We start from the raw sequence: 21,269 nt of genomic DNA on the forward strand, positions 1-21,269 counted from the left end.
TCAGGCAACTTTTCTTTTTATTTCTTATAAAATATATTTCATATTGCTGCTGTAAAAATTACATTTCACATTTTTATTTTTTTTTTTTAAATTTCTTTTTTTTTTTTTTTCCCAATAAAAATAATACTTGGAAGACAGCCGAGAAAAGCTCCGAAGAAGACAGAAAATTCACCGATACGGCATCATCCCAGCCCGGCCGGGCAGCGGGGGCCCGCAGGAGCATGGGGACGAGCGTCCCCAACCCCTTTTCCCCGTGCCACCACCGCCTGTCACCCACCCCGGTGTCACCCACTGATGGTGACGGGGAGCTGGGTGCCAGCGCGGGGCCACCCTGTGCTACGTGTGCTCGGTTTTCCTCTCGGGGTGCACGCACCCTCAGCAGCAGCAGGGCGTCACCGTGGCCGGGCTGGAGAGGGAGAGCAGCCTCCAATTAGTGCCCAATTAAGAGGTTCCTATATACATACATACACGCGGGAGGCAGCCGGACCAGGGAAAACTCTCCAAGCTGAGTTTACAGGCTGGGGCTGAAGAGGAGTTGGCTGAGAGCAGAAAAGATGGTCGGGAGCTGGCTGGAAGCGAGTTCAAAAATAATGAAGGGAAGGGATGGGAAAGGGGAGAAAAGCGAAATAATGAGACGCCAGCCGCCCCGACAGGCGCTGTGGAAGCCTGCTGTCATCGCTGCAGAAAGACGAGAAGGCTTTTCTGCTTTAAAGTGTAAAAAAAAAAAAAAAAAAAAAAACGAAATAGTCCCGAACTGAAAGAAAAAAAAAAGCAACCCTGCACCAGTTTCTCCATTAAAAACAAGAACAAAAAAGGAAAGAGCCACGAGCAAAAGGACGATTTTGTCCAGTTAAGTCTGTACCGCAAAAGCCCTCAGAAGAAAATCAGCTGTAGGCGCCTCCCACCCCCTGGATAAAACACTGATACGAAACATTCCTGTGCAGGAAAATCCTGGCAGTAAGTGCTATTCCCTGCAGGGAGGAGGCACTGCACGGGCTGGGGGTGGCGGGGGCAGCATCCCCCAAATTTTGGGGGGTTCCCACCGTGCCCCCGTCGCACCCGGGGACCCAGCACACCATGCGCGCCTGCTTATTCCAGAGTCATCGACAGCTTTTCATCCTACAAAAATCGCCTTTAACAGAAAGTTATTTCCCGTTTCCCAAACCCAGGCTCCCGGCAGCGAGAAAAACCCTGACCCGAAGCAGAAGAAGGGCGAGGGGTTGGTGCGGATTGTCGGACGCTGCACCCTGCTTTGGGGGGGCGAAGCCCCGGGGCGGCGATGGCCCCGCAATGGCTTGCGTGACGTTTCCTGAGTGATGGGGACCCAAACGGGGCCCCCACCTCCGTTTTGGGGCAGGAAGGGCATGGGAAGCAAGAAGGGAGAACCTCTGGGTCTCTCTTGAGTCGCGGGAGCAAAGGCACGGGGGCTGAGGGAACCCCGAATTCACCCTTTTTGCGATTTTATGTCCATGCTCCGGGTGCTGCTTCAAGGCTCTTAAAAATTTGGGAAGGGAAAACGCGGCGAGGTGCGGCAGGGGGACTTCCCAAAGCAGCACTTTGTCACTTCTGGACGCCCCCACGGAGAGCGACCTGCACCTTCAGCATCACCAAAAACCCACGGGACAACCGCGCTGGGCTGCGCGGGGCAAAGCGGGGACGGCCAGCGGCAAACCGGGGGCCTGCTGGCTCTGCAACCCAAAGGTCAGCTGGCAGCAAAGGCCTGGGGGCGTTTTTAAAAAGAAAGCAAACTAAAAGCAAGTTTCTGAGTAGTGCAAGAAGCCCACCGCGCAGCTAATTGCCACCAGGACGCAGGGCACGAACCTGAAAACCCGCTGCTGCAGTGAAGCGCCAGCCCCCGCTCCGGGGCCGGCCGATGCCAGCAGGAGAGGAAAGGGCTTTTCCAGCACCCCAGCATAATGCAGGCTCCAGGAGGAGAGAAGAGAGGTTCTGGAATGATATTCTGTTTATATATACAAAATTATAACACAGGAAGAAAAAAAAAAGGTTGGCAAGCACCAGCAATATCTGTATATATAAACCCGCCTCGCCTCCCCTGTCCCCTTCAACGACAGGGCTCGCGTCCATCCAGGAGCAAAATAATTTGTCAGAGCCACACGGTTTGGTTTTACGGGGGATTGTAGTTGTACCGCGTGGCCCTTAAAATCACCCCAGGCTCAAGCCTCGCGCTGGGATCGCTCTCGGCTTGGCGGCTGCGGGTTAGGGGCCGCGAGTAAGCCGCAAACACCGAATAATATCAAAAACGCAGCAAGAAAAAAAAAAAAAGTCCCGATTCCTGCCCCGCTGCGGATGGGGTGCGAAGCAAATTTTGACGTGGCTTGCCAAAACGGGAGCCGTGCTGTGATGCTAAGGGAAAGCCCTTCCCGGTCCTCCCAGCTGCCTTTACGGGTGAAGCCAGAAGTTCTTTTAAAAAAAAAAACAAAAAAGTTTGTTCAGCCTGGCTTCGAAAGACGCGGTGAGGGCCACGATGTAGGTTTTCACGGAACGAAGCAGAGGTACAAAGCCTAAAATGAGAAGGAATAGCTGCTTTTGCTTTAAAAACCCCGACCGTTTTCCTGATCGCAAGGTTTTTCTTCCCTCCAAACCAACAAACTGGAACCAGACGCGCGCAGACCCGAGCTACCGTGCGATGCAGCGCGAATAAAGCCCACATCCACGTGGGCACCGGGGAGGGAAACCCGTGACTCCCGCCCCGAGAACCATCCCCGCCCTGCTAGCAACGGCCCAACAGCATTTTTTTAAAGCTCTCATTGTTACTGACACCATCCCTTAAAGGACACGAGGGATTTGCGCTTTCTAGGTAGCGAAGGGAGAGGGAAAGCTGCCTCGACGCCTCGCCCCGGCCGCGGTGCTGGCGGTTCGGGAGGCTTTAGTGCTGACCTGGGAAATGCAGGGAGCTCTTTGGTCCCCAGATCACCTATACAAGCTCCCCCCGACCGCCGAGCCGCCGGCTTCCTCCTCCCAGCCCCGCTTTTTACTGTACAAAGGGAGATATTCTTCACGTTTAAAAAAAAAAAAAAAAGTTGGAAAACGTTTTCCTTTTTTTTTTAAAAAAAAAAGAGCAAACCCAGCTGATGTACAATATACAGAAGGAGGAATTTACACGCAGCTCTGGAGGTCTCTTCTGGAGTCCCAGGAGGTGCCTCCAAGGTCCCTGGTTGCAGCAGTGAGGGACTCCGGTGCTCCCCGGGCGGGAGCAGGGAGGGAAGGCTCAGTCCAGGAAGCGCTGGCAGGCTTTTTTCCACCGGCAAGCCGTGCACCACTGGTCCCGGTGCTCGATGCCGTACACCTTACGGCACTTCTTGGCTTCACCGCGGACTTTCCTGCGAAGGGAAGAACCGAAATTTACCCCGAACTGCAGAAATTTCAGGTGACATCTCTGTTGTACCTAAGGGCAAGCCCCGTAACCGCCGCTGAGCGGCATTTTCATACAATCCTAGAATCGTGAAGGTCGAAGAGGCCTCCGAGATCACCTGGCCCAACCACCCCACCACCGATGTCACCGCTAAACCACGTCCCCGAGCACCACGTCCACCCTCTCCTCGAGCACCCCCAGGGACGGTGACCTAGGAACACATCCCTCCCGCTCCGACGGGACCCTCACCTGGTGCCGAGGGGCACGCGGGGCGGCGAGGCGACGATCAGGTGGGACTTGAGCATCGGCGTGGGCGGCTGGGGTTCGCTGAAGCTGAGCGACCGGCTCCGCACCTGCGGGGACAGCCAGCGAAGGGACACTGAAACCCGGGAGCGAGCCCTGGGAGCTCCCCAAGGAGCAAGGGGAAAGGACGAGGACTCACCGGTGACAGGGACGGGAGAGTCGAGGTGGCGGTGGCCCAGCTGATGCTGGTGAAGATGTGGGGGGACACTGGGATTTGGATGGAGGGCAAGGCCTGCGGGGAGAAAGGGGGGAAAAAAGGGGGGTCAGCATTAGCCCCGGGGGGGGGTCCCGTTCCCACGTGCTGCCCCACGGGCGTTCGCCTCCCTGCACAGACCAGCATGGGGCACCCCCAGACTGGGAGCACTGGGGGTGGGAAGGAAACCCCTGGTGCAAGCCCTCCTTTGGCTCCTGCTAACACAGGATGGGGCACGTGCGACAGAACCCTTTGCTAGGGCGCAGCTGCTTCACTCCTGTGACTGCGTGTGCTTGCAGGGCTCACGCCCAACCCCAGGCAGCAGCCTACACTGGCTTGCTTTCTTTTTTTTTTGGCACCCGTTTACGTAGGCTCCAAGGAGCTTTCTGCCTTTAGTTAGGCTGGCAAGGAGCTTTCTGCCTTCGGTTACGTATCCGCTCCCCGGGGCGGGAACGGAAACGGAGCGTATGGATCTGTACCCCCCACGCTCAGCTCTCCAGCAGCCCCTGCAGCTCCGAGGACACACGGCAGGGGACACGGGACAGGGATCGGGGACGAGGCCACCGCCCCGTGGCGTCTCCAGGTTCCCCGAGCAGCAGGGCCGCGCAGGATCCGGCGCGGCCGCATTCCAGCCGGGCGCTATCTGCCGGGAGCGGGGCGTGTTGCATACCACCGCCGGGTAATTGCAGGGGAGCAGCGGAGGCCGACAGCTCCGCTGGCCCGCCAACAGCCTCAGCGGCAGCCCCCCGAGCCCCCCAAACCCCCGCCCGGCTGTTGGCAGGGCAGGAGGCGGCAGCAGCTCACCTGGTAGGCGTGATCGGCCTGGATGTGCCAGAAGGAGCTGGGCGCAGACTGGCTGAGCGCGCTGCTGCCCAGGGCCGGCTCCAGCGCCGGCGGTTCCAGCAGCAGAGCCTCCGGCTTGGCCAGGGCTTGCTGGATGACGATGGGAGCGGACGCGGATACGGACGTGGGGCTGGCGGCCGCCTCCGGCGCGGGCTCTTCCTTCACCTGCACTTCGGTGTAGTAGAAATCCTCTTCCCGCTTCCGCTGGTCGGAGTCGGCGCTGTCTCTGCCAAGGAGAAAAGGGGGAAAGGGGTGATAAAGGCAGCTCCCGGGGCGGGGAAGGGGGTGCTGCAAGACAGGACGGCTCTGCCTGCAGGCACCGAAGCATCCCCCGTTGGCTGCGCCTGTGGCAGCACCTGGCACGCTGAAGGAAGGTCAGCGCATCCTCCAGCACCTGCAGGAACACCGGCACGGTGAGCAGGCACTGCTGAAAAAACCCTGCTTTCTCATCGATCTCATTTAGCGTGGCTGCAGGCGAAGCCCTGAGGTTCGCCCAAGAGGGAAAAAAAAAAAAAAAAGCCCAGAGCCTTTTTGGTTATTTTCCCGCTGCGTTTCTCCGGCACTGGATGGCAGTCCAGCGCTGCCGCTGCGCCACAGCACTCTTCCCGGAGCGTTCGCATTTGCAAGAGAGGAGGAGAAAAACGCGTAGAAAGACAAAAAAACGGAGGTTGTGGTGAGGATCGCAACAGCGAAGCCGCTCCCCACACCCTAATCCGGTGCCTGAGGCAGACCCGAAGCTGCACAAACTAACCCTGGGCACTTTCGCCCCTGAAAATTTCCAGTCCTGAAGCCCGGCTCCTGCTGCAAGGAGGGGGACAAGCGACAGCAGGCTGAGAGCCGCCAAGCTCTGCGCACAGAGACACGGGGCACCTCTGGTTCTGGGGTTATTTAGCGCAGGAACCGGTGGCTCCCGGCGCGCTCAGCACCAGGGCACGGGGGTTTGGAGGCCGGGCAGGGGCTGAGGAGGTGAAACTTCGGCCTTACCCCAGGTGCTGGGTCCTGACGTGCCGCTTGATGCCGACGATGGAGCGCAAGACCTTGCCGCAGCTCGGCCACAGGCACTTGTACATCACCTTCACCGAGTTCTGGGGGGACAGAGAGAGCCCGCGTCACCCCCAGCCCGGTGACAACGGCCCCTGGGGGGGTTTGTCCCCGGGGTGCCGGCGTTTCTGGTACCTTTCTCTTCCGCGGAGCCGGCTCGTCGAGGAGAAAGGGGTCGGAGTCGGTCTCGAAGCCGTCGTCAGCCGGCGGGGAGCTCAGGGCCTCGCTGGAGTGCTTGGGGCTGCCCTCGGGGTGTGGGGGCGAGGGGGTGGAGATGTCGCTGCCCCCGCTCCAGTGCCCGCTGGTGGTGCTGCTGCCGCTGTCCGACACGTCGCCGCTCTCCTTCCAGGGATCGCACGCTGCCCGCGAGGCTGCGTGGAAGGGACACGCAGCCACCGTCACCGTGGGGAGGACAAAAGGTCCCCCCCCAAGGGGGCTGAGAGCACCCCCGAGGCTGGATATAACCGCGACGACATTTCCCTTCTGTTTTTTGGTTTTTTTTTTTCGCGTTTTTAAACGAAGCCTTCGCACCTTTGCTCGGTGCCAGCTCCCCCTTTTATCCCACTTCCCCATCCTCGTCCGAGGCGGGGGGGGGGGGCACAGCCAGCAGGCGGCGGGCGGCCGGCGCTGGGGCACGCACCATTTCCCACGGCTCCCAGCTGCTATTTTTATCCCCTCGGCTCCATTTGACTCCTTGGGAATGAAACCGCCTCTAAAAAAAGGAGCAGCCGGGCGGTGCTCCCCGGCCCGGGGCTCCCCGGCCCCCCCCCAAGGACGGTCACGGAGGGCAGGGTCACCCCGTCTGCACGGTCCCCAGCGGCACCAGCACCACGGGCTCCTCTGGGGCACATCCAGCCCAGCCCAGCGGCTGTTTGGTGGCACCACGGCCCGTATTTCTCCATTTTTGAGGGGAGATGTTGTTATTCTTATATAAGTGTGGGGTTTTTTTTTTTTTTTTTTTTTTTAATGCACACTCACGGGGGATGCCGCTGTCGCTGGCAGGAGGGCTCTGCACCACGGGGCTGCAGGAGAGGCTGGTCAGCACCATGGCCGCCACCATCTCGTCCATCTCCACGGCGGCATCGTCTTTCCTGCACCGCGGGGTGGGGGTAAAGAGATGTAAAATGCGTGGAAGAAAAAGCAGAGGAACATCCCGCCACGAGCAGGGGAGCCGCAACAACCTGCAGCAGGCTCCCACCAGCGCCTCGCAGACTCGGGGTCATTTTTTAAGCCAGCAGGAAGGACGTTTTCTCCCTTAAAAGCAGCATTTGCGGGAAATAAATCCCCTTCATCCTCAACTGCGCCGCTCTCAGGCTAACCCACCCTTCGGTAAGGCAGGGACATCTCCCCGTCACCTCTCCCTGCTGGCAGAGAACCGAGCGTTACCCCTTCCCACCGGGCTGACGCCGCCAGCCCGAGGCACGTACCTCCTGGGGACGTCGATGCTGCTGGACACCGATCTCCGCAGCGCCTCGGCCGCGGCCGGCCGCACGTCCCGCGCCCTCCAGCACGCGTGCAAGCCCTGCTCGGGCTGCAGCACCTTCACCTTGTCGCTGGGGGGGTCGTGCTGCTCCGCCAGCCCCGCGTACTCCTGCCCGCTGTAGGCGACGAGAACCTGAAAAAAGGGACAAGGGGAGGTTTGTGGGTGCCGTCGAGGGTCCTGACCCGTGCGCGTGGATGTCCCCAGAGCAGGGGGATTTGGGACGAAGGCTGTCTCAGAGCTGTCCCAGCAAAGCAGGGGGGGGGTGCTGGGGCTCACCCCAACCCCACTGCGGAAAGCTCTGCCCCTCCCCGGCGCGTGCTCCCCGGCTCCGGCAACCTCACCAGCAGCTGCTTCGCAGAGCATCGCCCCTTTGGACGGACTTTTCCCCGGTTAATTTGCCTGGCTCGGCTTTGCTTGCGTGCCACCCTGCGGCACGGGCGCCCCCAGTTATTACAACCCCCGGAGAAACCACGTAGATGAGAGGACGGAAAGCCAGGGAACGGAGGTCTCCTGGGGGCAGCGACCTTACGGCCGCACCTCGGTTCCTCGGGCAGGAGGAGGCGTTCGGGCCTCACCTCCTCCTCTGTCACAGCGGCTCGCTTTCTTCTGACGGGGCTGCTCCGCGCCACTACCAGCCCCGAGCCTATTTCTGGTAATGGCAATGTATCCGTGTCCGGAGACGCTACGTGCGTCTGTGGCTATTTATAGGCCCAGGAGCCCTCTTTAGAGAAACGCTGCGGCGGTGTCGCACCGAGGGACCGCTACGGGACGGGCACACGCGCCCGTACACCGACCGGGGAAAGCGCCCGAGACCGTCTCGGGTGGGACATCCAGCAGGAACAACGGGGTGGAAAAAAAAGCCACAGGGGCAGCAGGGCTAGAAGGACGAGCACCAGGAGCAGCCTGACCTCCCTCGCAGCCCGTACCCCTTCCTGATGCTCCCCGAAACAAGGAGCAAGGCTTCCCCCCGAGCACCGTCTGTCCCCTGAGCCGGGCACCACGCAGGGAGGTGGCGTCTCCTTTGCTCTGCGAAGCCACCAGGACAGAATCCAGCTGTGCTGCTCAAATCCCACCCCCCCCACCCCCAAAGTTGCTGCTTTAAAGTCATTTCCAGCAGCAAAGCAAGCGGGCAAAAAACCCCCCCCCGCGCTGGAGCACGTAGGAGAAAACAGCTCCCAGCGTCCCCGCGGCTCAGAAACACGGGGCAGGAGGAACCTGCCCTCCCCGCAGCGCCGTGCCGGGCGCAGGACGAGCCAGAAAACCCACCAGGGGCTTTATTTGCACAACCTCCGCCCGGAGAAGCTTTTACAGCTCTGCAGGTAGGAGCCACGAACGCGCGCTGCTCCCTGCCGCAGGCCAAGGCACGGCCCTCGGGAGCCCAGGGGACAAGACCCGGGGGTGTCACCACGTCTGGGTGACGTTTTGGAGGAGCTGTCACCCCCCCTGTCCTCCGTTCTTCCCCAGGGGCTGCCTCCCCAGGTAGGTCCTTACCTGCAGACCCTAAATCCTGGGGCAAAAAGCTGCCGCGGATGCAGCTCGAAGCCCGAGCAGGAGCTGGGGGGGGGGGGCTCCCCTCCACCACGTGGGGTGCCTTCGGGTGTTAGGATGGATTATGGGGAGATGGGAGAAGCTCACGGAGGAGCAGTCCTCTGGGGGGGGGGGGAAACGAGGTACGAAACCCATCTCCTTTAGCCTCAAAATGTTTGGAGAACACCGGAGGGAAGCGTCCGGTCTTCTCCAGACACCCACTTTTAGGATCGGAGGCAGCAGACGGGGCCCTGCGCGAGGCAACAGTGACCCAAACCCATCAGGCACAGCCGGGGCCAGGTGCACCGACGCCAGCACCCATTAACAGCTCCCCCAATTACAGATCCCCCTCGGACCTTTAATTAGGGGAAACCCCCCAGGTTTACCCCCCACCCCCCCATTGCCCCGAGCCAAAAGCCTCCTTACGCACTTGCTGCCCGGCGCAGAGCTGGTGATGCCCGGGGCTGGGGAACCTGGGTGCCCGGCTGCTCTCCTCCGCCGGCTGCGGGCAGGATCCGTCCTCTGCCGCGTGGGCTGGCGGGCGGCCGAGGTCGGCGGGCAAGGCGTGGATCTGGGGGGCCGCCAGCACCCCGTCGGGCGCCGAGACGCGGGTGCCGAGCAGGGAGCGCTTCCCCAGGCGCCTGGACAGCACGCTCGCCATCTCGGCCACGCTGCGGGGTTGGGGAGGGAGGGGGGGGGGGGGAAAAAGACACAGGGAGGTTATCTCCGGCACAGGACTGCAACGCGCAACCAGCATCCCCGCCCCAAAAACCCGAGGGGGTGCTTCCCCCCCCCCCACGCCGTCATCACCCCGGGGAGCCAAAGCCACGGCTCCGCGATGCTCTGACATCTCCACACGCCCGGGGGCTCAGGCACGTGGGGATGGTGCCCATATAAGCCCCGTTTTTGCCGATTCCACACCAAAAGCAGCCCCCCCCCCCCACGATGCTCTCCTTTCCTCCACGCTCCCCTTCTCGGGGCTTTTGGGGAAGCTTCCCGCAAGCTCGCACCTCGTGCCCTGCACTCCCAGGGTCAAGGAAACGGCCGCGTCCTCCTGCCCAGTTTTGCTTAAAAACGAAGCCTTTGGAGCATTTTGGTCTAAATAATCCTCCTGTAACTATTCCTAGCCTATTTTTGCTCAGGTTGGTGTGACTCTAGCAAGCACATGCCGACAGCTGCCTCCCCTGGCTTGTTTCTTTGGGCTTACAGTTTTTTACTGCTGTTTTCAAAGAAAAAAAGTGGGTTTAGGGTTCCTTAAAACCAAGAGAAATCCAGGCACGGGGACAGGCAACGCATCCTGGTACAGCCGAGGGCTGCAGCACCCACTGGGACCGCAAAAACTCATCCCTTCCTCTTGCCAGCATCTCCCCCGTGCCTCGGGATGCACCCCAAAAAAAAACCCCTCACATCCCTCAGGGTGCCAGACCCGGCCGTGGGGGTTTGCCGGTGGCCGGCACGGGGGTTGAGGCAAGAGACGCTTGGTTCGGGGTCACAGAGCGGCGGCGTTTTACTGCAAGACGCGAGGATTTCGTTACATCTGGGCCAGGCAGCGCTATCGCGCGCGCCGTCCCAGAAAAGCTTCCCGAGTCGTCCCCGGCAGGGTTACTCCAAACCCCGTCCCGCTTCGAAGGACGCCCGGGATTTCCAAGCTGCTTTAGGAACGACCCCGCGCGCTCGGCTCGCTCCGTCCTGCCCCGAAATCTGCCCCGTCCCCGAGCAGAAAACGAACGGCGCCTTGGGAGCCGTAAAGCGGGCAGCAGGAAGGGAAGGAGGCGGCGCGCGGCGGGGACGTCGCCGCCGTCCCGCGATGGAAGAGGACGCGAGCGCCAGCGCGGCGCCGGCCCCAAAACGCCAGCGCCGGGCCGCGGCAAAAGCCCTCGGCCTCGCTCCCTTCCAGCGTCCCCGGCGTCACCACCGTGCGGCCGGGATTTGGGGAGATAACACGGCGGTTTGGCTAACCGCTCCTCGGAAGGCTGGAGGGTGGGAGTGGAGGCAGCGCCGCTGCTGCTCCCGGATGTTTTAGCCCTAAATTTCGCCTTGCGGCACGCGTCGATTTCCACGCGATGCCCTTCCCGGTACGGGAAAGGGGGGGAAAGAGGCGCGGTGGCGACCAGGAGAAGCAAAAACCCTTCCCCCCCCGTCCCCCAAAATCCCTTTTCGGCCTTGGAGCCACATCTGCTTCCAGTAGACCCCGTCCTTTGAAGGCCGGATCCCGTTTCGGCGCTCCGCCCGGAGCCCAGGAACACAAAAGCGAGGCGAGGAGCGGGCGCCGGGCTCGCCGCTGCCGCCGGAGCCGCCTCGGGCCCTCCCAGCTGTTTGCAATCACGCGCCGCGGGGGTCAGCGCCGGCACCGCTCCCGAATGATTTTTCTCGCTTCAATGCCGGGCGTGCATTTTTGGGACGGCGCCGTGTTCCAGCTCCGGCCGCGCGCGCGGCACGTCAGCAGCCGGGCACCGGAGCGGAGCCCGGGGGGGGGGGGGGGGGCAAGTGGCTGCTCGGCAAACGAGGGGAGCTTCGTTTGGCCGGCGGGGAAGGTCGGGGGTGGCGAAGCCAGGAGAGGGGCCCGGAGCTCAGTACCCGGGTGCCGAGCTTCGGGTCTGCAGCGGGAAACGCTGCTGCTAGAGGCGCGCGCGGCGAGTCCAGCAAAGCCCGGTTTTCCCCCTTTTCTTGAAAAAAAAAAAAAAAAAAAAAAAAATACAGATGCCAGGTTCCTTCAAACGGAGCCGAACTCCCGCCACAAAGCACCGCAGACGAGCAAAGCAGACCATAAAACCCGTCTTTTAAGAGCCTCTAAGTGCCGCAATAACTGACAATAAAACCCTCGCTTTCCAGTTTCAAAAAGCCCCTCCTCACCCCCAAAACGCCCCCAAAAGCTCCTGCCAAACCGCAGCACGGCCGCGCGCAGACGACCGGGAAAGAGATATCCGCACGGAGCGAATTGCGAAGTTTGGGCTTTTATTGAAAAAAAAAAAAAAAAAAAAAGGCAGCAAAAAGCTACTGAGAGAGGTGGCAAGCGGCCGGGAGCAGGAACGCAACAGCTTGGTGCGGCGCCAGGATCCGGAGCAGGGAGCACAAACCCGTACGAATTCCTCCTCCCTCTCCGCCCCAAGCTGCCATTTGCTCGAAAAGCAAAAGCGAGCGGCCGGCGGGGAGCCGTTGCTGGGTGATCCCCGAGGAAAACGCTTTCGGAAGGAGGCCTAAAAAAAAAAATTAAAAAAAAAAATAATAATAATAAAAAAAAAAAAACGCACTTCCCAGCGCGGGGAGGAACGCGGGCGGCGAGGCTTTTCCACGCACACCCCCCGGGGGAAAGGGCCCCCGGGGCTGGCGCTGCGGGGGGAGCCCGGCCCCGCGGGAAGGCGGCCAGGAAGGAAAGGGCGGCAGCTCGCCGGGTCCCGCGCCGCCCGAGCGCGCCTGGGAGGCGTCGTGCGTGGGTGTGCAAGAGTGCATGGGTGTGCAAGCGCACGTGGGTGTGCAAGAGCGCGTGGGTGTGCAAGAGCGCGTGGGTGTGCAAGCGCGCGAGGCTGCGCGGGCGTGCGGCGAGGCTGTGCAAGCGAGCGCGCGCGCGGCCGTGCGAGCGCGCACGCGGACCTGCGAGTACGGACGCGCGTGGCTGCGCGTGCGAGCGTGCACGGACGTCCGCGTGAGTGTGCAAGGGCGTGCGAGGGCCGTGCAGGGCACGTGGGGAAGACGGCAGGGCCGGAGGGCTCTGCGAGTATTTACACGCGTGGTTGTGCGAGTGAGCGCACGTGGGGCTGCGCGTGCGAGCGTGCACGGACGTCCGCGTGAGTGTGCAAGGGCGTGCGAGGGGCGTGCAGGGCACGTGGGGAAGACGGCACGGCCGGAGGGCGGCCCCGGGCGGGACACGTGTGCGTGGGGCGGGGGGACACGCACGGGGACCGGGGGGGGGGGGGGATAAAGGGGGGGGGGGGGGGACACGCACCGGGCAGCCCGGGGAGGGCGGAGCGTGCAACGGGGGGGGGGAGCGTGCAAGGAGGGGGGGGGCGTGCAAGGAGGGGGGGGGCGTGCAACGGGCATTCCCGGGGGGCGGGGCACGCGGGGGGAGCATGCAAGGGGGGGGCGTGCGATGCAAAGGGGGTGTGCAATGCTAAAGGGGGGGGTGCGCAAGGCAAAGGGGGGGTGCAATGCAAGGCAAATGGGGGGGTGCGCAAGGCAAAGGGGGGGTGCAAGGGGGGGTTGCAATGCAAAGGGGGGGTTGCAAAGCAAAGGGGGGGGGGGGGCGTGCAATGCTGCAAAAGGGGGGTGTGCAAAGCAAAGGGGGGTTGCAATGCAAAGGGGGGGGGTGTGCAAGGCAAAGAGAGGGGGGGGCGCTTACCGGGGGCAGCCCAGACCCGAAGGACTTTGGAACAGGGGGGAGGGAACACGGGGGGGGTTCCCCCGTGGCGCAGCGCGGGCGGGAGCCGGCTGCCGGCCCCCCCCCCACCTCCTCCTTGTCCCCCCCGGACCCTCCGGTCCCCCCCCCCCTCCCCGGGCCCCCCCCCCGGACCCCCTTTACCTCGGCGGGGCCGCCCCCCCTCCCCCGGTGTCCCCGGCGGAGGCCGCCGCACGTACGCGGCCGCCGGCCTGGAGGGAGGCGCGGCCCGGCCGGGCGGGAACCGCCGCTCCCGCCCCCCTCCTGCTTTTCGCTTTTTTTTTTGTAATTATTATTTATTTAATTTTCTATTTTATTTTTTTTTCTTACCCCCCCCCCCCCCCCGCCCTTCCCGGTTCCCCTCTCCTGGAGGCCGCTCAAGGGGAGCGGGGATCCCCCGGGAGAAGAAAGGGGGGGGGGGGGACCCCAAGAGCAAAGGGGGGGGGGTCCTAGGAGCAAAGGGGGGGGGACCCCCAGGACCAAGGGGGGGAACCCCAAGAGCAAGGGGAGGTCCTAGGAGCAATGGGGGGACCCCCAGAAGCAAGGGGGGGACCCCCAGAAGTAACGGGGGGACCCTAGGAGCAAGGGGGGGAACCCCAGGAGCGAAGGGGGGAACCCCCAAGAGCGAAGGGGGACCCTAGGAGCGAGGGGGTGGACCCCCAAGAGCAAGGGGGGACCCTAGGAGCAAAGGGGGGGACCCCCAGAAGCAATGGCAGACCCTAGAAGCAAAGGGGGGGGACCCCCAGAAGCAAGGGGGGACCCTAGGAGCAAAGGGGGGGGACCCCCAGAAGCAAGGGGGGACCCTAGGAGCAACTGGGTGGACCCCCAAGAGCAAGGGGGGACCCTAAGAGCAAGGGGGGGGTCCTAAGAGCAAGGGGGAAGGACCCCCAGGAGCAAAGGGGGGGACCCCCAGAAGCAATGGCGGACCCTAGGAGCAGGGGGGAGGAACCCCCAGAAGCAAGGGGGGACCCCCAGAAGCAAGGCGGGACCCTAGGAGCAAAGGGGTGGACCCCCAAGAGCATGGGGGGGACCCTAAGAGCAAGGGAGGGGGACCCCCAGGAGCAACGGGAGGTCTCCAGGGGGGGACCCCGGGAGCAAACGGGGGGGGACCCCCAGGAGCCAGGGGGGACCTTAGGAGCCAGGGGGGGACCCCAGGAGCAAACGGGGGACCCCCGGGAGCAAACGAGGGGGACCCCCAGGAGCCAGGGGGGACCCTAGGAGCAAGGGGGGACTCTAGGAACAAGGGGGGGGGACCCCTAGGCGCAAAGCTGGCTCTCCAACGGGGGACCCCCAGGAGCAAGGAGGTGGGGGGGGGTGTCCCCGCCGGCCTCCTCCCCCCCTCCCTCCCCCGGGAGCTACTCACAGCGTCCCGGGGCCGTGCCTCCCTCCTCGCCGCCGGCCGGGTTAAAGCTCCCGGGGCCGGGCTGGTGTAAACAACCTCCCCACATGCTCGGCCCCTTCCTGCGCATTGGCTCCGCCGCCGCCTGCTCCATGCACGCCCCCGCCGGCCGGGCCCGGCTGGGAGGGAAGGGGAAGGGGAGGGGAAGGAGGGGATGGGGGCACCCGACCTCCCCCCCTCCCCCCGGTCCTCCCCGGGCCGGTGTTTTCCCTCGGAGCCGGCCGGCAGCCCCCGGGGGGAGGCGGGGAGGTCCCCGCTCCTCCTCCGGGGGGGCACCGGAGCTGTGTCGAGCCGGGCGTGGAAATGGAGGGGGGGGGAGAGAGAGAGGCGAGGCGTGGCGGCTGGCAGGGCTCTCGGTGAGGCTCGGTCTCTTTCTCCGAGCTGTGTTGGCCCCTGAGAGCCGCTTCGTGGAAGGAAAATGAAAAAGATTAAAAAATAATAAAAGGAAATGTTAATGTTAAGGGAGAGCGCGGCGAGGGCTGAGCGCGGCGTGCCCGGGCTCGGTGCCTGCGCAAGGACGGGGCTGCTCCGGCCTCCGCTCCCCACCAGCAGCCCCCAGCCCGTGCAGACCCTCGTAGGGTCCCACCAGGACACCACAACTCAACCTCCAGCCCCCAACCCATGCAGACCCTCGTAGGATCCCACCAGGACACCACAACTCCTCATCCCCTAGCCCCCAGCCCATGCAGACCCTCGTAGGATCCCACCAGGACACCACAACTCCTCATCCCCTAGCCCCCAGCCCATGCAGACCCTTGTAGGGTCCCACAATTCCTCATCCCCTAGCCCCCAACCCATGCAGACCCTCGTAGGATCCCACCAGGACACCACAACTCCTCATCCCCTAGCCCCCAGCCCATGCACACCCTTGTAGGGTCCCACCAGGACACCACAACTCAACCTCCAGCCCCCAACCCATGCAGACCCTCATAGGATCCCACCGGGACACCACAAATCATCATCCCCTAGCCCCCCACGCATGCAGACCCTTGTAGGGTCCCACAGCTCCTCATCCCCTAGCCCCCAGCCCATGCAGACCCTTGTAGGATCCCACCAGGGCACCACAACTCAACCTCCAGCCCCCAATCCATGCAGACCCTTGTAGGATCCCACCAGGACACCACAACTCATCATCCTCCAGCCCCCAACCCATGCAGACCCTTGTAGGATCCCACCAGGACACCACAACTCAACCTCCCGCGCGCTTTTGGGTGACTTTTCGCCGGCTTTTTTCAAAAATGAAAGGTTTTTCGTCTGCCAGGGCAGCTCCACCGCATCAGGTCAGCAGTAACGAGAATTCAACGAACACCAGCGATGCTCCGCTTGGGTTTATTTCGCTATACGGTGAACGCAGCCCCGCTTTGTCCCCTTATAGTGCAAGTGCTTTAGGGCAGGGATCACAGAATCGGACTCCACTCGGGACCCCCAGCCTAATTTGTCAAGCGAGGTAATTTGGCCAATGAGGATTATTTAGTATCAAAGATAAAATGGACCTAAATCACTCAGCGAGGGGGAAATAAAAAAGGGCACCTCTGGGCACAAGCCAAGCCCCTGGCTCTTCTTTTCACGCTAAAAATAAAGAATAACTCAGACGGCAGCGGCTGCTGCTTGGGCAGGGGCTGGTGGCGAACGTACAACCGTCGGTGCAAGGTGTTTATCTCGGGGATGTGTCCCGGACACGCGAGGGAAACCTCTTTGGGTATCACGGGGTGCCCTCCGAGCTGGGCCACACCAGGCATTTTAATTCCTGATTAAAAGAAAAAAAAATAAGGAGGAAAAATAAAAAAAAATGAGGAAAAATAATTTTCGGAAAGCACCATCTTCCTGCCCTCTGCTCCCAGGGCCACTCGTACCGTTACAGCCTCGGGGCGGGCAGGACGATTCATTTTAACCCAGAAACGTGTGTTTCTGCAAGCCACGAAAGAATTACCGGAGAGAAGTCAGCTGGGATTTTAATACGGAATTTTAATACGAAGTTCTTGGGACAGGAAGGGGTCATCGCCCACTAGTCGTATAAAAATTTAAGATTGCCTACTTTAGGGCTCCAGCAGTTCTTATCGACACGCGTTACGTATTTATGCGGCCAAGTACCTTCTCCACAGCGCCCGAGCAGGAGCCAAAAGCTTCCAGTGACAATTACACCCCGCAATTTACTCCCGAGCTCCGCAGGCTTAGGTTTCCGAGTCGCCTGGGCGCTTGCTGGAAGTCATTACGGACGTTAACGCACGGGGGGGGGGATGAGGACAGGTGCCTGGGGGAGCCCGTGCCCGGCTCAGGAGGCACGTCCGGAGGCGGCTCGCTCAGGACAGACGTGCTGCCGAAGCACGGAGGGGACGTCCCCGCGCTGCCGTGACACGGGGACGGGGACGCGTGCTGGTGTCCCCTGGGTGGCAGGAGGGGGCTGGGGACGCCGTCCTGGGTGAGCCTCCTGCTCTGGGGGGAAGGAGAGCAGGGGTGACATCGGGGCCAACCTCAGTGCTGTCCTTGGAGGAGATTCCGGGCACCTTCTCTGTCTCAGAAGCCGCCATGGTTGCCCTCCACCCCTCACAGCTACCCGTCACGGCCAGTCTGCATCCTTCAGACCACCCCTCGCACCCCATGGCCACCCCTTACCCCCTCCTGATGGCCCCTCACACCCATGGCTGCCCCTTGTCTCCTCACGACTGCCCCGTACGCCCCACAGCTGCCCCTCCGCCCCCTGGCCACCCCACATCTCCTCATGACCACCCCTCACACCTCATGGCAGCCCCTTATCTCCACACGACCACCCCTCAGACCCCACAGCCACCCTCCTCTCCTCACGACCACCCCTCAGACCCCACAGCCACCCTCCTCTCCTCACGACCACCCCTCATGCCCCACGGCAGCCCCTCACACCCCACGGCAGTCCTTATCTCCTCATGACCACCCCTCACACCCCATGTCCTCCGTGGCTGCCCCTCAGACCCCACAGCCATCTCCATCTCCTCATGACCACCCCTCACACCAGTGACTGCCCCTGACACAACACAGCTGCCCCCCTCTCCTCATGACCACCCCTAGTCCTTCGCGACTGCCCCTCAGGCCCCACAACTGCCCTTATTTCCTCATGACCATCTCTCGCGCCCACAGCTGCCCCTAATCCTTCATGGCTGCCCCTCACACCCCACAGCTATCCTCCTCTCCTCATGACCACTTCTCACACCCCATGGCAGCTCCTAATCCTTCATGGCTGCCTATCAGACCCCACAGTTGCCCCCCACACCCCATAGCCACCCCAAATCCTTCATGGGTGCCCCTCAGCCCCCAGCTGCCCCCCTCTCCCCATGACCACCCCTCACACCCCATGGCTGTTTTCCTCTCCTCACAGCTGCCCCTCACACCCTACAGCCACCCCAAATCCTTCATGGCCACCCCTCACACCCCACAGCCACCTTCCTTTCCTCATGACTACCCCTCACAGCCCATGGCTGCCCCAAATCCTTCATGGCCACCCCTCACACCCTACAGCTGCCCCATTCTCCTCAAGACCACCCCTCACACCTATGTCCACCCCTTAGACCCTACAGCCACCCTTATTTCCTCACGACCACCCGTCACACCCCATGGACGCCCCTAATCCTTCATGGACGCCCCTAATCCTTCATGGACGCCCCTAATCCTTCATGGACGCCCCTAATCCTTCATGGACGCCCCTAATCCTTCATGGACGCCCTTCACAGCCCCCAGCTGCCCTTATCTCCTCAAGACCACCCCTCACACCTATGTCCACCCCTTAGACCCTACAGCCGCCCTTATTTCCTCACGACCACCCCTCACACCTCATGACTGTCCCATGTCCTTCGTGTCCACCCCTCACACCCCACAGCTGCCCTCTTTTCCTCACAGCTGCCCCTCACACCCCATAGCCACCCTTAATCCTTCATGGATGCCCCTCAGAGCAGCCCCCAGCTGTCCTTATTTTCTCATGACCACCCCTCACACCCTACTGCCACCCCAAATCCTTCATGGCCACCCCTCAGACCCCCACAGCCACCTTCCTCTCCTCACGACCACCCCTCACACCCCATAACTGCCCCATATCCTTCGTGACCCCTCCTCAGACCCTGTAACCGCCCTCACACCCCATAACTGCCCCATATCCTTCATGACCCCTCCTCAGACCCCATAACCACCCTCACACCCCATAACTGCCCCATATCCTTCATGACCACTCCTCAGACCCCATAACCCCCCTCACACCCCATAACTGCCCCATATCCTTCATGACCCCACTTCAGACCCCATAACCCCCCTCACACCCCATAACTGCCCCATATCCTTCATGACCACTCCTCAGACCCCGTAACCCCCCTCACACCCCGTAACTGCCCCATATCCCTCGTGACCCCTCCTCAGACCCCATAACTGCCCCCCTCTCCCCGTAACCGCCCCCACACCTCACGACCACCCCTCACACCCCATAACTGCCCCATATCCTTCATGACCCCTCCTCAGAGCCCATAACCCCCCTCACACCCCATAACTGCCCCATGTCCTTCATGACCCCTCCTCAGACCCCATAACCCCCCTCACACCCCATAACCGCCCTATATCCTCCATGAGCCCCCCTCAGACCCCATAACCGCCCTCAAACCCCATGGCTGCCCCCCCCCCCCGGCGGTTGCTGGCGCGTGCCCCCCGCCCGTCCCGTCCCCGCCCCGCCCCCGCGGGCACGCCGCGCGCCCCCCCCCCGCGCGCGCTGACTACGTGCTGTTCCCCACGTGGAGGCCGCGCGCGCCCCCCGGCCAGGGAACAGCCCGCGCCGCACGTTCGCGCCCCCGCCAGCCAGGAGGCGAGGGGAGGGGGGAGCTCCGGGGGAGCGCGGCCAATCGGCGGGCGGCTGAGGGGCGGGATCAGAACCCGGAGGGACCAATGGGAAGGGACGGCGCGGAGAGGCGGCCAATGGCAGCGCGTCCCGCGGGGGAAGCCCCGCCTTCCGGCGCCTCAAGCGGGGCTGCGGCCGAGCGAGGCGCCAGTGCGTGGCGGGCGGGCGGAGGAGGTGGGGTGGGTTCGTTCTCTGCTCAGCCGCCCGCGGGCCTCGGCTCGGTGCCCTCCCGTGAGGGGAGCGGCGGGGCTGAGGGCTCCCGGGGCGGCCCCTGCGGGCTCCTGGCCCGGGTTGGCGGTGTCCTGTGGGGGATGGACCGGGGACAGCGGCTCCCGGGCCGGGGAAGGGGCTCCTGAGGCGATCCCCTGTCAGGGCCCTGCTGAGGGGGCGGGAGGCCGGCGGCTCGCCCTCAGCGCCCCGTGGGGGCGGCGTTTGGGTTTGTTTCGTTAAAAAAAAGGGAAAAATCCAGGTTGAGGGGAAGATTACTGTTCGTTTATTTGTTTACTTTAAATTTCTCCACTTGGCTCTTTTCAGGAGGCTCAGTGGCTGTGGCAGGAGCTGTGTCCTGGCAGCGTCAGGCAGCGCCCTTCTAAAGGCTGGCTTACAACCCATTAAAAAAATGCATAAATTTGAGTGAATAATTATTTGAGCTGATGAAATATCTGTCCTAAATTGAGCACAGTTCTTCAAAGATTTTGGAAAACTTTCACCTTTCAAGATACATTTATATAAAATACACATAATGGTCTCTCCAGGTTTAGTAATTCTCATTTTACTAATTCTACCTTTATTGAAAGAGTTTGGGGTTGAGGTCAGGTGAAATCTTAGCCGAAATTAAACTGAAGAAGCTGAACTGGAGTTTGGTCTGAAGAAAATGAGAATTAATAGTACTTGTTTAAAACTCTGGTCTAAGGGTTTGGTATAGATGTAGTATTATATACTGTTCAGTAATAAGATGGAGGCAGTGTATGTGTGCAATCTAGCAGTTAAACAGCCCAAATGTGTAGTCCTGGGCAGTTAATTCCTTTTTATACCGATAAAATGAAACATGATGAGTGCAGGCACACAAAGCTCATCAGCGTGTCGATGTGCCTGGCCCCCAGACAAGGTCCACCTCTGCCTTTGGAGCTGCTGCTCCTGCCTGACCGCAGCTGAGGCCGTGAGCAAGCGTAGGAGCACCGGTGGTGAGAGCGTGGCACGAGAGCAGCCTTTGAAATTGTGCGCCGAGATCATCTCATGCAGGGCAGAGAGCTTCCCCGCAGTTAATGGCCCACTTTTAATCTGAAGAACATCAGCCTGTGGTGTTTAATAGCACTAGTGCACCCCGAATCCATTAATTTGTTTAGTCCCTTTTGAACTCTTTTAATTCGCTTGCTCTCCACGGCATCCTGCCCCAGCAGGTTCACCTGTGGCCGAAGCGCTACGTGAAAAACTTGCTTCGCCTTGTTTGCCTTGGGATTTCTTCGGTGTCCCCAGCTTTTGTCTTAACCGTATGCTGCGTAACTATTCTTCAGTCTTCCTCGCAGTATCCGTGACTCAGGAGCTCTTTATCAGATTCTCCCTGCCTGCCCCACCTGTCACGTAGTTTGCCAGCGTCCTCGGCTTTTTGGTCTCCTCATGCAGGAGCTGACTTCTCCTTCTGGTGCTCCGGGTAACCCTTCCCTGCGTCATCAGAACGTGGCGCAGCACAGATTTAAGCAGCAACGTACTAACGTTTGCTACTTTGCTTTCTGTTCCTTTCAGGATAGCTGCCAACGCTGGATTTGGCTACTCCTGAGTTTTAACCAGTGCTCTCTTCTTGGAGCTATCGACAATAACCCCCAGGTCTCTTTTCCTGAGAGGTAATACCTGAAGCTATCAACAATAACCCTGAGAGGTAATAGCTGAGT

General features: G+C 61.6%; 2 protein-coding genes across 4 annotated transcripts in view; one reads left to right on the forward strand and one right to left on the reverse strand.

Annotated features, from left to right (window-relative positions):
* ZNF395 (zinc finger protein 395) lies at positions 1 to 14,632 on the reverse strand. 2 transcript variants are annotated; one of them, XM_048079384.2, is made up of 10 exons: positions 14,499 to 14,632; positions 9,194 to 9,434; positions 7,181 to 7,368; positions 6,732 to 6,844; positions 5,889 to 6,124; positions 5,697 to 5,797; positions 4,674 to 4,938; positions 3,816 to 3,908; positions 3,623 to 3,726; positions 1 to 3,341 (listed from the first exon to the last, which is right to left on the reverse strand). In XM_048079384.2, exons 2-10 carry the CDS (start codon positions 9,422 to 9,424, stop codon positions 3,230 to 3,232), a joined length of 1,443 nt encoding a protein of 480 aa, XP_047935341.1. In that variant the 5' UTR covers positions 9,425 to 9,434; positions 14,499 to 14,632; the 3' UTR covers positions 1 to 3,229. The 2 variants fall into 2 exon arrangements, with proteins under 2 accessions (XP_047935341.1, XP_066851251.1); XM_066995150.1 differs by lacking the exon at positions 14,499 to 14,632 and adding an exon at positions 13,280 to 13,424.
* Positions 11,247 to 21,269, forward strand: part of LOC106038104 (uncharacterized) — a 20,248-nt gene continuing 10,225 nt past the window's right edge. For both annotated transcript variants that reach the window (XM_066995153.1, XM_066995154.1), the window contains exons 1-2: positions 11,247 to 12,406; positions 21,124 to 21,221. In XM_066995153.1, coding sequence (XP_066851254.1) covers positions 12,212 to 12,406; positions 21,124 to 21,221 — 293 coding nt within the window. In that variant the 5' untranslated portion in view covers positions 11,247 to 12,211. The remainder of the gene's footprint in view (positions 12,407 to 21,123; positions 21,222 to 21,269) is intronic.

The sequence above is a fragment of the Anser cygnoides genome, chromosome 3 (genome assembly GCF_040182565.1).
Source record: "Anser cygnoides isolate HZ-2024a breed goose chromosome 3, Taihu_goose_T2T_genome, whole genome shotgun sequence".
Taxonomy (NCBI): domain Eukaryota; kingdom Metazoa; phylum Chordata; class Aves; order Anseriformes; family Anatidae; genus Anser; species Anser cygnoides.

Bases quoted from the DNA above. Each gene is read 5' to 3' on its own strand.
- ZNF395 (XM_048079384.2), bottom strand. From the start codon at position 9,424: ATGGCGAGCGTGCTGTCCAGGCGCCTGGGGAAGCGCTCCCTGCTCGGC. The intron at 3,727-3,815 runs GTGAGTCCTCGT...CTGTCCCCGCAG, and splicing joins CTCTCCCGTCCCTGTCACCG to GTGCGGAGCCGGTCGCTCAG. The intron at 3,342-3,622 runs GTGAGGGTCCCG...TTCCCTTCGCAG, and splicing joins CGCGTGCCCCTCGGCACCAG to GAAAGTCCGCGGTGAAGCCA.